General features: G+C 40.7%; 1 protein-coding gene across 6 annotated transcripts; it reads left to right on the top strand.

The window, feature by feature from the left end:
• Positions 1 to 496: 496 nt before the first annotated feature.
• On the top strand, positions 497 to 13,240 carry LOC125285241 (zinc transporter 8-like). 6 transcript variants are annotated; one of them, XM_048229583.1, is made up of 9 exons: positions 4,345 to 4,828; positions 5,393 to 5,462; positions 7,235 to 7,395; positions 7,770 to 7,916; positions 8,377 to 8,530; positions 11,147 to 11,441; positions 11,705 to 11,810; positions 12,042 to 12,176; positions 12,398 to 13,240. In XM_048229583.1, exons 2-9 carry the CDS (start codon positions 5,395 to 5,397, stop codon positions 12,541 to 12,543), a joined length of 1,212 nt encoding a protein of 403 aa, XP_048085540.1. In that variant the 5' UTR covers positions 4,345 to 4,828; positions 5,393 to 5,394; the 3' UTR covers positions 12,544 to 13,240. The 6 variants fall into 6 exon arrangements, with proteins under 6 accessions (XP_048085543.1, XP_048085540.1, XP_048085542.1 ...); XM_048229584.1 differs by lacking the exon at positions 4,345 to 4,828 and adding an exon at positions 4,863 to 5,045; XM_048229580.1 differs by lacking the exon at positions 4,345 to 4,828 and adding an exon at positions 4,863 to 5,045 and having other exon boundaries at positions 5,153 to 5,462.
• The last annotated feature ends 249 nt before the right edge of the window (positions 13,241 to 13,489 follow it).

Genomic DNA, 13,489 nt, shown 5'->3' with positions numbered 1-13,489 from the left:
TATTGTTTTTGAATCGTCAGTAGTTTGTTCAATCTACAACCATTAACCAGTCCCACAGAAAAAATCACTTTCTGAGTGAGGGGACATGGGTCCAATTTCTCCAGAATCGATTTGATGTGCAAAATTTGCGCCCCGGGGAAACTATCTATTTGGACTGAAGCAAAATTAAATTCCCCAATCCTTGACAGATTGGAGTCCCCCAATATCACTACAGGCTCTGCAATCTCCACCTCCCACTGTAAAATTTTGTGGAATGTGTTACAGTGCCGAGTAACTGTATTTTGAACCTCTCTCGACTCCTGAATATGACCCATGTTCCCCCCTCTGTGTCCCTCCTTTCTAGGGTTCGAGTCCTCAAAATCTGAATCCTCTACCAGATCCAGATCAAATTGAGCTTGAAAACTCAAGTCAGCCGCCGAACTGCTACTCTCTTGTACCCGATGTATCTCCACTGAACAGGATTGAACTCTTCCTCCCCGGGTATTTTCTGGATATACTTCCACTAAACCCTCTTCTATGGGGACTATCCCTGGGGCCCTGTCTTCAACCAAGGTATTCCCCACTATGGTCGAATTAGAGGGAAGAGGGACTCCGGGGCTTGAGTCCTCAGTTGGATTCTGGTTAGGTGTCACATCGGTTTCTAGAGTAGAAGTCAATCCAGACTCAAAATCAACCTTAGGATAAGAATTCTGTTCCAGGTTCAGTTTAGGGTTGGGTCTAGATTCTTAGGGAGACACAATGGTTATATTAGAATGCGGCATAACCCTATCCCTAGAGTCAGAGTCCACATCCCCATCTCCCAAATCAGCCACATCAGTTTCTCGATTCAATCCCTATCCGACACCTGTGAACTTTCAACCTGTTCCTCCAACATAGGGTTAGAGTAAGAAGTGGGATTCTGGTTAAGGTCAGTAAAAAGATCTGGGTTAGGGTCAGTACCCGGGTTAAGATTATGGTTAGGGTCAGGGCTAGGGTTAGATGTAGAAAGCTCCTGTCCTGATTCCAGCCCCTGTCTTAATTCCCCAACAATGTCTCCCGAATTAGGGTTAGGGTCAGTACTAGAGTTTGGATTGGTTGTGATGTTGTCCTTAGGTTCCACAAAAGGAGTACCTATCGTAGTCCCCATCCCATACCCCAACTCCGGCCATTCACCGGGTGCCCTATCAGGATCCAAAATGGCTTCATTCCCCATAATTCCCCGTGTGAATGCATGAATAGATGTTGTTTTTAAACAATTTGTATATATTGTTTTCCCATAGGCAATGGCTTTATCCAAGGCTAGTTAGTTAGTTAGTTAGTTTGTTTATTTGTCCTTACATAGGAAGTTTTTCACATACCATACAAGCCTCACAGACATGAAACACATAGGTACACACAGTTACGGTTCTTCACCCACCACCCTGTTACCACATACCCCACCCACATAGATACAAACAGGAAAACCACCACCAGTTGGCATTACCGAGGAATGAGGGCGGCACAGTGATCCATCACCGTTGTGTGTTGTTCAGTGCTGCTATTGCAGAGGGCACAACGCTTTTCCCAAAGCGTACTCGCTTCCACCCCATAGCCCTGTATCTGCGTCTTGATGGAAGCAGAATGAAGAAGGGATTGAGGGGGTGGGTGGGGTCATGAGCGATGGTCTGTGCTCTGTTCTTGGTGAATTTACTGTTGAGATCTGATAGATTAGGGGTGGGGAGGCCTATTGCTTTGGCTGCGGTATGAGTGATGCGTGTGAGTCTGTTTCTGTTGGCAGCAGTTAGTATGTTGAAAAAGCAGGGAAGGCAGTAGAGGAGGATGGGCTGGACTATGCTTTTGTACAGAAGGAGCAGGTGACAGGGGGCAACAGAAAGTGATCTGAGCTTACGGATGGCATAGAGTCTCTGTTGACTGCGTTTTTGTATGTCAGTGGTGTGTTGCTCAAAGCTGAGTTTATTGTCCAGGGTGAGTCCAAGGTATTTGAAACAGTCCACTATTTCTACGGTGTCGTTGTTGATGCAGGTGGGGTTGTGGGTTGTGTCAGATGGTGTTCTGGTTTTGGTGATTACAAGTTCCTTGGTTTTACTGATGTTAAGCTGAAGGTAGTTGTCAGTGCACCATTGTGTGAGGTGGGAAATGGAGTCTTGGTATGCAGATATGGAGTTATTGTCAGAGAAGTGCAAGTACAGCAGTGTCATCAGAGTATTTGAAGTATGTGGTGATGGGTGTGGGGCTGACGCAGTCATTGGTGTAGAGGGTGAAGAGGAAGGGGCTTAGGACACACCCCTGCGGGGCGCCGGTGTTAATTGTGGTGAGTGGTGATGTGACTGCACTTATATTGATGGCTTGTGGGCTACTTGTTCAAAAGGAGGAAGACCCTGCAAGCCCACTGCTAGCACCTCATCATAATGTTGTTTTAAAATGGTCATATTGACTCGCATCCACTCTTCTGTATTTAATTTAACCTTAGCTGTTGTCTCCACATTGGGAAAGGAAGGTTTGATGAAGGCCGTTAATTTATTGACTTGTCTCAACATTCCCACTGGAAATGTTTGAGAACGTATGGATCCATCGATAATATCTGCATGATGAACCGCCTGCAGTAGCTTAAAGTATCTTTTCTCCAATTTACTCTCATTTCCCCCACATGGACCTGATCGATTCAAAATCTCCCCACCTCCAGACATTTGTCTTCTAAATCTAACCCCAACGGACTGCCTATGTCTTTTATAGACCATGATAGGTTCCCAACAAGGAGTTCAAGGAAAATTAACTAGGCACACTGTGTTTTAAAGATCACAGCTGCAAAAGAGCAAATGTTTTAAGATTTCAATCACACTCCACAAAAAAATCATAAAGATGTGTCTAATCACTCCAAACAAAAGCACACACACCTCACACACACACCACTCCACTAAGATGACTAATCCAAGAAGCCCCTGACCGTAGGTTTCATTATTACAAGATGTTAAATTCTCCAAATGTGCAAAATTGCTAAAGTCATGTAAAAACTGCATATATGTGCAAATGGTTGTCTTGGTATACAACTCGCTTTTTCAATGAAAGGAACAAATAGTTTTTAAAAACGTGGATCCTAAATTCATCAATAAAATGTAAAAATATTGGTGATATGTTTTGTTCACTAATGCTGTTGCTTATTATTGATTTACTCTAGTTCACCACACAGAGCAGTAGAAAATAGTTTTTAATTGGAAGTTGCCTATCTCTTTTCCGCCACACACTCTTTCGCCACGCAATGTCATTTCCACTACAACACATATTTTAAAATAAAAGATATAAATCAAACCAACTATATTCAGTAGTGTTGATAATTGTGCAGTTAGGGGTAAGATATGTGTATTCACTTTGAGAAATACATTATTTTGAGCTATGATAAGAAAATGAAATGTCAGTGACCTAGTTCTAGGTGTTTTTTAGTGTAAACATTGTAAAATCTTTACAGTTACATTTTTGAAAAATAAATAAATTACAAATTTGAACAGAGATGTGTGTGCTATTTAATCAAATATATTTATAGCAGAACCTATTTCATTAATTTCTCTTAAAAACGTTTTGTTATATGATGAAAATGACCATTTTCTTTGACTGTCAGATAAAAATGGCAAAAAAGATATATTATTCAATACAAATCACAGCCAATTTAAGGGAAGGTTTATAGACAGATTAAGAAACCAACTACTGAAAACTGTTTGTAGAAATGTTTTCATTTTCTGACCAGCTCAAAGAGTACCACAGTTTAAGAATTACCCATAAAAAGTGAAAAACTTGAAAGGGTCTGAAAACTTTCTTCCTGAGTCAAGTCAATGCCAGGGTGTGAACGTTTGCTTTGTTACAAAGATTTTGGGAGATTATGATGACCACCCACATGTTGGTGCGCTATCCCATCAAACCTAAACGTCTTAGAGACAAGAAAAAGACATATTTTTCTTTGATTTTTTTTAACAAAAGAGAAACTGTCCTCACCCTATGTATGTTGGCTGTCACATGCAGTCATGTCCTGTCATCATGTCTCACAAACGAGTAATTTTTTTGATAACAGACTGACAACATCATGCGTTTGCACTGCTGCTCATCATGACACATTTTCTCCCATGTAGAAGATGAATTTCCACCAATCACGGGTACTTCCCTAATCTCCATAAGTTTATCTCCACAGTGCTTTGTCATGGTAAGCAAGGCTTCACTCTTCAGTGCCTATCATCTTCGATCACACAGCACAGTTCACCTGAGCCCCACCTGCCCTCAATTTAGCCCACACAACAAAACCATTTCTTCGGTCTCCTCTGACGCTGGCTCGCCTTTGAGGAGGACAAATTATGCGCCAGCAAATGCCATAGACTATTCTTGAACATTATCCTGGGAATACCCATATGACCTTTCGGCAAATTTGGGATTTGCTCTGCAGTTCCCTATGGTTCCCTCTGGCTAAGAGGCAAGACCTTCCAATGTCCCTAAAACATGGGCACGCAATAGCCTATATCGCTAATCCGAGGTGTAGCCTATTTCTTTGGAATATAGTAAACAGCTGCATTTAAAACCTTCGTTTAAAAGATTGCTACACTTTTGAAACGATTTGGTAACAGTTACCACTTTAAGTCTAATTTCACTTAGTTACGCCCCTGATGGAAGTCGTAAGTCAATTAACCTTTTCCAGATCCACTCCCAATTAGGTCTGGGTATTCCCAGATGGTCCGAGAGGCTACTCTTGAGATTTAGTCATTGTTTGAGTTTCAGCTTACATCATTACAATAAAACAGAAAAAAACGTGGAACAAGGGGAAATAGGCTATAACGCCTTTGACTGAAGAGTGTTCTGTGAAAACTCAAATGTAAGGTATAGCCTAAGCCCAAATTTGTAATTTCTTCACAACTGATTTCTTCATTTAATCGAAACTCAAACTTTACTTCTCCAAGCGTGCTGTGTGCACATTTGCTTTGGTTGCGTTGGGCACTTTTCCTTCCCTCTCCGATGAACAGCTCTTGGCACCAGCGTTTGACTGTCAACAGCCCAACGTGGTTGAGAGGACAGTAACTCCAATAGGCTATGTAAGCTATTGACTGAGCCATTATTAACCGCTAGAAAATGACATTTGCAACCGTTTTGATGGAGCTGTGGAAATACAGATCATAACGTGCCGATGCTCTTGTTGCAGACATTCTTCAAATTTGCACACGGTTCTCAGTCACAAGGCTTCAAATAACAGTGCTCGGACATTGTACTGGATATAGTACAGAGGATGCTCGACTGCCAGCATTAACAGCAAAACTTGTAGCGAACACTAAGTATTTTAGGTTATAATAACTTCCTGTTGTCTTTACACTTCTGTGGCTTTGCGACATCCCGAACTGTCACAAAAGTTACAAAACCATTTGCGCGTGTGTTTGATTTTAAGTCATGTTTAGGAAAAAAGATCCAGAAAAAATCCACTTGGTCACCGACAATGCGACCACGTATATGGGAAGGTAGGTCTTATTACATATTGAATGTTTGCTATTGTTGACTAGGCTTACTTTATTCTCTCTCTCCCTCCCTCCCTCCCTCCCTCTCTCTCTCTCTCTCTCTCTCTGCCTATGTGTGTGTGTCTGTCTGTGTCTAACTAAGCCGAACTTTTTAGCATCATTCTTTATTGGTGAAAAGTCGAATGACCAGCACACAAGTATGTTCTTATATGGGTTGTAGGCTGCATCAGAATTCCACGAAAAAGACAAATACACACTAAATGAAGCCTACAAGAACAACAGGTATTTACTGGGCTGGTCTTTTCCTTACATATTTGAGTTTTCATTTGTGGGGTTGCGCTACTCTTGTCAGAAAAAGGCATTGCACAACCTTTTACACACGAACCAATCAGTAGCTGTGTGCAAATTTGCACAACGACCATCCATTGCAAATGTCTCAAACTGGATGCTGGATGTTACTTAAGTCGAGCTCGGTCGAGGTAGCCACAGATTGAGTAGGCTATCCTACAAAAGGAATGCCAATGGATTGTGTACTAGACTTTAATTGTAAAATAAAATCATTCAAATACTTAACTGCAAAATTATGTATGTGAATGCAATCATTGGTGTTGTGGTTTGAATTGTAGGTTGTAGATGTTCACATTATTTCACATTTCTCTTTCAAGGAGAGTTTTTAAATTCTATACTGAAAATGATCATTTGACTTTTTTCAGTTAAGGTGTTTTTTTTTTTCGCCTGTATTGTCATCAGGCTCATTACTCATCTGCTGTTACATGTCATGTTGTTTGACCCTTGCTTGATACATTAATGTATTTTTGAGTTGGGCCAACACAAGGCATGTTTACCAATTTTGTGTGTTGTCATGCTTACCATTCAGCCATGTAACAACATCATGATGCACGGGTGCTCAGTGATTATTTAAAGCAGCTGAGGAATGGCACGTTTTTCCTCTAAACCATGTGTAATGGAAGCTTAACATAAGCTTCTTGACAACAGCCCCCCACACACTCTCTGTCCAGTTAAGTGGTCAATTATGGCCGTATCTGAAGGTATATGGAAGGGACTTTGAGAGTTACAATGAGGCTGCTTTGCATTCCCTGTACAGGAAACAATATATGTGATGCATGAAATACAGATGAATACTTAGTGCATATTTCGCTATCACAAGCTTTCCAAAAGGACCGAGAAATATACTTTTTTCCCTTTTGAAATAGTTTTCTCAACTTACCTCTAAGTTAATATAAAGCCTATACCTTTTATGTCCTGTGACATGTGGGGGGGGGGTGGGGGGGGGAGGTCCACTGACTTTAAAGCACCTCAGGCCAAAAAATACACCTGTTTTAGTCCATTTTTGCCAGACTTAGATTTTCACACATCTTGTCAACTCAACACAGATCAATGACACTAATCGTCCCAAATGACAGTTCACGTACCGTACACTGACGTTGAAAAGTTTGGGGTCAAATTTTAATTCCACTCCATTATAGACAGAATTCCAGCTGATAAGTTGCATTGTTTTTTGAAGAATCAGAATCACAAATTTTAATGCAGGTTTTTAAGGCTTCCCAAACTGATGTGTTTGTGGCAGTGTTTGTGGACGCAGATCGGACTTGATCCGAAAACCCATGTTGAAACTGATTTGGTGTAGTGTAGCTGGGGCCTAAGTGACTCCAAACGTTTGAAAGTGGTGGTAGTGTATACCAGCTGGTACAGAAAAATGAGACGCTCATTATGCAGGTGGTTCCATCTCATTTCTCTAAAACCCAACCCAACAGGAATTCTCAGAATGAAGTCAAGGAGAAACATGGGACCATCACACATTGCCATGACAACAGTCGGGCACAGGAGGACCGAGAAAGTGAGAAAAAAGTCGCCAGGAAGCGACTCTACATCGTCTCAGTTGTTTGTCTGGTCTTCATGATTGGTGAAATCCTGGGTAAGTCATCCAAACACAACTAGTAATGGCTGGTTGGGGTGCAGACACTGTAAAAGTCAGCTGAGACCTTTTGAAAGCCATTGCATTTATAAAAACACTGTAGACCCATACAATTAATTACATACTGTAATTAGGAGTTATGTGCACAAGTAAAAGAGACACGAATAATTATTTCATACTTTTTTTATGGATATTGAATTGGCACATGCATGGTTGCATTTCTTTGTGAGTCCATCGTGCCACTATTTAATTATAGTTTTTAAGCACATCTGTCTCATTATAACAGAAATATTTTAGTTCCCTGTTATTTCAGCCTTTCTGTCAAGCTTTTATATCTGAGCTCTAAAATTCTCACCTACCCTGGTTGACCATAGGAGGATACTTTGCTGGGAGTCTGGCAGTGATGACGGATGCTGCCCACCTGCTTGTGGATTTCACGAGCTTCATCATCAGCCTGTGTTCACTGTGGCTCTCCTCCAGACCGGCTACTCACAAACTGAGCTATGGCTGGCACCGGGCAGGTAAGGAGCCATTTTATAAGACTATAGTTTGTGCGTCTGTCATCTTCTCCCCACCACTATCATCATCATCATCACTATTGTGGTAATTTAATTAACACCATAGCCCATACTGAACAGTCTTAGAGGTGTTTCTCTCAGCTTTAACATTTATAGAATTTCCCCTTGGGGATCAATAAAGTATCTATCTATCTATCTAGAATATATACTCCATAACATAGTGGGAGATTTTAGTATTTCCTCCCCCCCAAATCAATAGAGCTGTAACAGTGAAAACAATCATTTGTGACAGTGAGAGTTTCATACCACCACCATACCACAAGTTCTTTTCCTAGTGGCACCCAGTGATATTCCCCTATTACAGAAACTGGACACTGCATCTACCAGTGTCAGGACCTTCCAAGATCTACATTAACTGACTGGTCTTACTAACTAGCCCCTCTCTTTCTCTGTCTTGCTGTAGAGATCCTGGGTGCCCTGCTTTCTGTGTGCACCATCTGGTTGGTGACTGGCATCCTGGTGTATTTGGCAGTAGAACGCTTGATAAGTGACGACTACACCATTGAGGGGACACTCATGCTCATCACGTCAGGCTGTGCAGTGCTGGCCAACATCATGTAAGAACAAATAATAACATGAGTTATTATGCAGACTAGAATTATTGTGATTAAGAAAATATAAGCAATTACGTTTGGTATGCATTGTTTCAAATGTAGCAATTCAAGAACCACATTTTTCAAAATTCTTCAGTATTTTTTCCATGGGACCACATGATCACCATGGCATATCACACATGTGTATCATTAGAGTGCATGAAAATGCACTCTACTGTTATCCGATTTATTCTTATGTTATTATTATTATTCCGCTGACGCTTTTTGTGCGTTTAATGCAGCTTCAACCGTTTAACTTAGAAACTTCATTCAAATTGCGTTGCGTAGGTCTTACTTAGGTGACTTCAGCTATGTATTTTTCAACTTTGTAACTTTTATACTTTTTAAACTATTAATTAAAAACTACTAAAATTTCCCCATAGACTTAACATTGGTGATTATGACATCACAGTAGGGCACTTAGAATCCTATGCCAAGTGTTCCGGCCACCTCCAGCAACTGTCTGTCTCAAGCTTTAAAGGTGCGATTTGTAGGATTGTTACCGAACGTTCTGTAGGCCAAAATCAAAACACTGGTGAACGTTCTCAAGACTACCAGAAGTGAGCCTCTTCTGGGTTGCCAGATGTAATGAAGACTTAGCTAGTTGACCTGCAGCTGCTTTAACGTTTCTCCAACCATGTCCCAGCTACACATTACGGAAACAGTGAAAACCAAAAATACCTCTCTAACCAACGTAACACATTTAGCTGAAGTTAGCGATGCAGATGAAGTTTAGCATAGGCTGTTGTGGAGAAATATGGCCAGCTCTGCGTCAGACTTGATATTCTTCGTTTGACCAAGACGTCACCATCTCAGGAAGCTCCTCCGATGTCCACTTAATTTGTTTCTTGTTTTAATTTTGGAAATTAAAATTTGCCTGCCTCTTGATGTTCATGACTACTGACAGCTGTTGACAGTTGGCCTTTGCTAATTTGGCAACCCAAATAGGGACGACCAGCTAGCCCATTATTATCACGCTATTCTAGAATTAATCGTTCAAAACATAAGCGAAAATTCCAAGAAATTCCGCCCGTAACTCATTTTTTTCATGGGTTTTACAGGGTTTTACGGGTTAGAGTAATGTTGTCAAATAAGCCATTACTTCAATTCATTGTGTTTCCTTACTCTCTGACAACATATGGTGATCATTTTTGAATTGGTTACAGTTTATTTTCCATTATTTCCTACATACTGGACCTTTAAGCATACAATCTGGCTCTCTTAAGACTACAGATCCTGTTCAACTGTTTCCTCTGCCCACAACTGTTTCAAAATAAAAGTCTCCACTACAATAATTCCCTATTAAATAATTTAACCATTTAAACTATCCAACTATTTAATTGTTCAACTATTCCAACTGTCAGTTATCATCAACTATGCCTCTAGCCTACTATATTAAACCACCACCTACCTAGCAACCAATTTAGCAACCATTGAAATTAAGCATCTATGTCAGTTTCCATAGCAACTAACAAGATTATACTAGCAAACCACTGTAGTAACTCCTTTATTTCTGATAGTAGCCACCATGGACACCCTAGCAACAACCTAGCAACGACTTCAAGTACCCTAGCAACCTTAGCAACCACATTCACAGTTAAAGCCTAGCAACCAACATCATTAACCTAGCAACCAGCATAGCAACCACCATAACTACTCTAGCAACAGTCACTGTTGTCAACTGTTTCAAAATAAAACTCCTCACTTTAATTCCATTTTAAATAATTTAACCGCTTTTCCAACTATTTAACTGTTCAGCCTTTCAAACTGTCAGTTTGTCATCAACTATGACTCCTGCCAACTGTTTCCTCTGCCCAACTGTTTCAAAATAAAAACTCCAATAATTCTATATTAAAAAATTTAACCATTTAACAATCCAAATTTAATTTCAAACCAGTTTCATAACTATCCAACTGTTTACTTTGCCCAAAACTGTTTCAAAATAAAAATTACTCACTACAATAATTCCCTATTAAATAAAACCATTTTCACTATGCAACTATTTAACTGTTCAGCCATTCAACTGTCAGTAAGTCATGACTCAACTGCCAACTGTTTCCTCTGTTCTCAACTTCAACTTCAAAATAAGTCCTCAATACAATAATTAGCTATAAAATAATTTAACTATTTAAACTACTCCACTATTTAACTGTTCGGCCATTCCAACTGTCAGTTGTCATCAACTATGACTCCCCGCCAGCTTTTTTCTCTATCTGACCTCCATCTTTTTACTTAGATTTTATTTTAGACAAGATTCAACAATATTTCATTCGGCAGCCATTTTTGCATTTTCATGCACTTGTAATTCCCAGGAATTACATTCTCTAGTTTTTAATTAACCTCTTGATAACAAACATAAAAAACACTAAAACATAATACAAGTATTATTACACATCATGAGCACAGTCAAGAAATGTTTAAATAATGGAATGACATGTATGATTAGAAAAGACTATGATCAACAGTAACTCCAGTTTTGCTCTTACATTCATTTTCATGTTGCATTCAGTCTGAATTTGTTTTGATAGTTGGCAAGTGGTACAAGTAAACCTTGTCATCCTCCACCTCCCCTCTGTGTAGCATGGCGCTTACCCTGCACCAATCAGGGCATGGACACAGTCACGGTGGCCTGAGCTCCGGACATGGACACAGCCATGGCCATAGCCATGAGAAAGGAGGGAACCGGAAAGCAGAGAATGGCCACACGCATTCCCATGGACAGGGCTCAGCGGAGCATCAGGACGTGGAGGACGGCCGCGGGGTGGCGAGGCGACCTCAGGCCAACGCCAGCGTGAGGGCAGCGTTTGTGCACGTGGTGGGAGACCTTCTCCAGAGCATCAGTGTGCTAGTCAGCGCCTTGATCATCTTCTTTAAGGTCAGAGCCTTAAGGCAAAATGGGATGAAAGGGTATGTTGGGTAGGTGGGTTGTCGAGAATAATAAAGACAGAACAGCCACTTTTCACTTGTATTTTTAGCCTTTTTCATATCCAATCAATGCATTTTGTTATACCGTACACTTAAATACATTTCACATTGTTTGGAAGCTGAAGGGTAGAAGCATTTTTGTATATTATCAGTATTTAGTAAGTGTTAATCTCATGTACACAAACTCAAAATCAGGTCTCTTCTCATTCACAGCCCGAATACAAGATGGCTGACCCCATCTGCACTTTCCTGTTTTCCATTTTTGTGCTCGGCACGACCATCACTATCATGAGGGACATCCTTGTGGTGCTCATGGAAGGTAAACCCCAGCCTATGAATATCAATGTTTCTCCTGTCAATCTTAGTTCATTCTGCATAGTCTCCTACAAGGGGTCTAAATGACAGTGTCATTCCCTCGTGCAGGCAACAAATCTCAGAGCATATGTGTTAAGTAACGTGATAAGATCTTAATATGCACAATATTGCCTTTTCTGCCCTGCGGTTACTTCACTGAGCATTTCAAGACTCCCACACGCATCTGTCTGTGCAGGCACACCTGTAGGGGTGAAGTACAGCGAGGTGAGGGATGTCCTCCTGTCTGTGAAGGGGGTCAAGGCAGTTCACAACCTCCACATCTGGGCTCTGACCATGAACCAGGGAGTGCTGTCCGCACATGTGGCCATAGGTGAGTTTCCAAGGAGTGTAGTGGAAATCTTTTCACAGAGAAACTTTATGGATTAAACTTCAGAAGACAAATTTTCCTTCCTGAGCTTATACAGATGGGAGTCACATTTGGCTTGTGCTAACATAGAGAATTGTTTAGAGATTTATGTAGTTAATTCTCTGGGATCTCTGGGAGTTTGGGATTGAGCACCAATCTGAGTGTCTCATCTGTTTTCCCATCAGATGATGCTGTGGATCCGCAGCCTGTTTTGATGGAGATCACTAAAGTACTGTTCGACACCTACAGCTTTCACTCGGTTACTATTCAAGTGGAGCCCCAAGCTGATCAGAAGCCTGACTGCACCCTGTGCGAAGATCCAAAAATGTAGACTCCCCAAGGGCATGGACTTGTGACTACCACCCCAGGTCACCCAAAAGACAGCAAAGGAAAGTTTGGAGAACCAGGATTGTAAATCCTAAAGTCTGTTTTTGTAGTTTTCTAATCTAAACTTAAGTGTCTGGCCAGCTTTTAGTGGACCTTTGGACACCTACTGTATGTGTTCTGTTGGTGTTCATGGGCTGCAGGGTCACAAAACAGAAATACAAACAAACATCAGCTTGTCTCTTGATTAACCCATCTTAACCCCATCTCTGGGGTTTAGATAACATGCCTTATTAAGTTTAATGGGCAGACTGTGTATTTTTTTAAGAGTAAATATTAGCCCTCAGTATGGTTTAGATTTTTTGTTTTTTTATGGGATTTATTCAGCAGCTCTGTGCCAAAAATTCCAGTCCAAGTTGGAGAGCAGCTTTAATGTTATTTTAAACTGAACAACAAAACCAAAAGGGTTTGTGAGCGAGAGTCAAAGTACCACATTTTATTTTTACACAATAACAATGTCAGTTCTCACACATCTGTCAGGTCAATTGAAGAAAGAAGTTATGTATATGTGCTTGGCACTGCAAACAAATTCACTGTATTTGTATAACCGTAAAAGACTGTAGTCCTATGTTTCTTTCATGATCATGTGTACTAGACCTGTGGTCATGTGTCTTGTGGGAATAAAAAGACCACAGTCATGTGTACTGTATCCCTACTGTATTCACTGTTCTCTACCCCGTTTCCTCCTGAGGATAAGTGTTGCCCAGCAACAAGCACAGTGGCTCATTGTCTTGTGGATCATGATGATTTCCTTATTTCTTAATAACGACCTCCTTCTTCCTTTGGAGACGCTAACATGCTGTTGTAACCACTAAGCACGCAGTCAATACCTGAGGTGAATTAGGGTTCCTCTAAGATGCAGCATAAGGTCAATGACCTGAGTGTGAACATTT

Source organism: Alosa alosa, chromosome 20 (genome assembly GCF_017589495.1).
Source record: "Alosa alosa isolate M-15738 ecotype Scorff River chromosome 20, AALO_Geno_1.1, whole genome shotgun sequence".
Taxonomy (NCBI): Eukaryota; Metazoa; Chordata; class Actinopteri; order Clupeiformes; family Clupeidae; genus Alosa; species Alosa alosa.
This window is presented reverse-complemented; position numbering and strand designations above follow the sequence as displayed.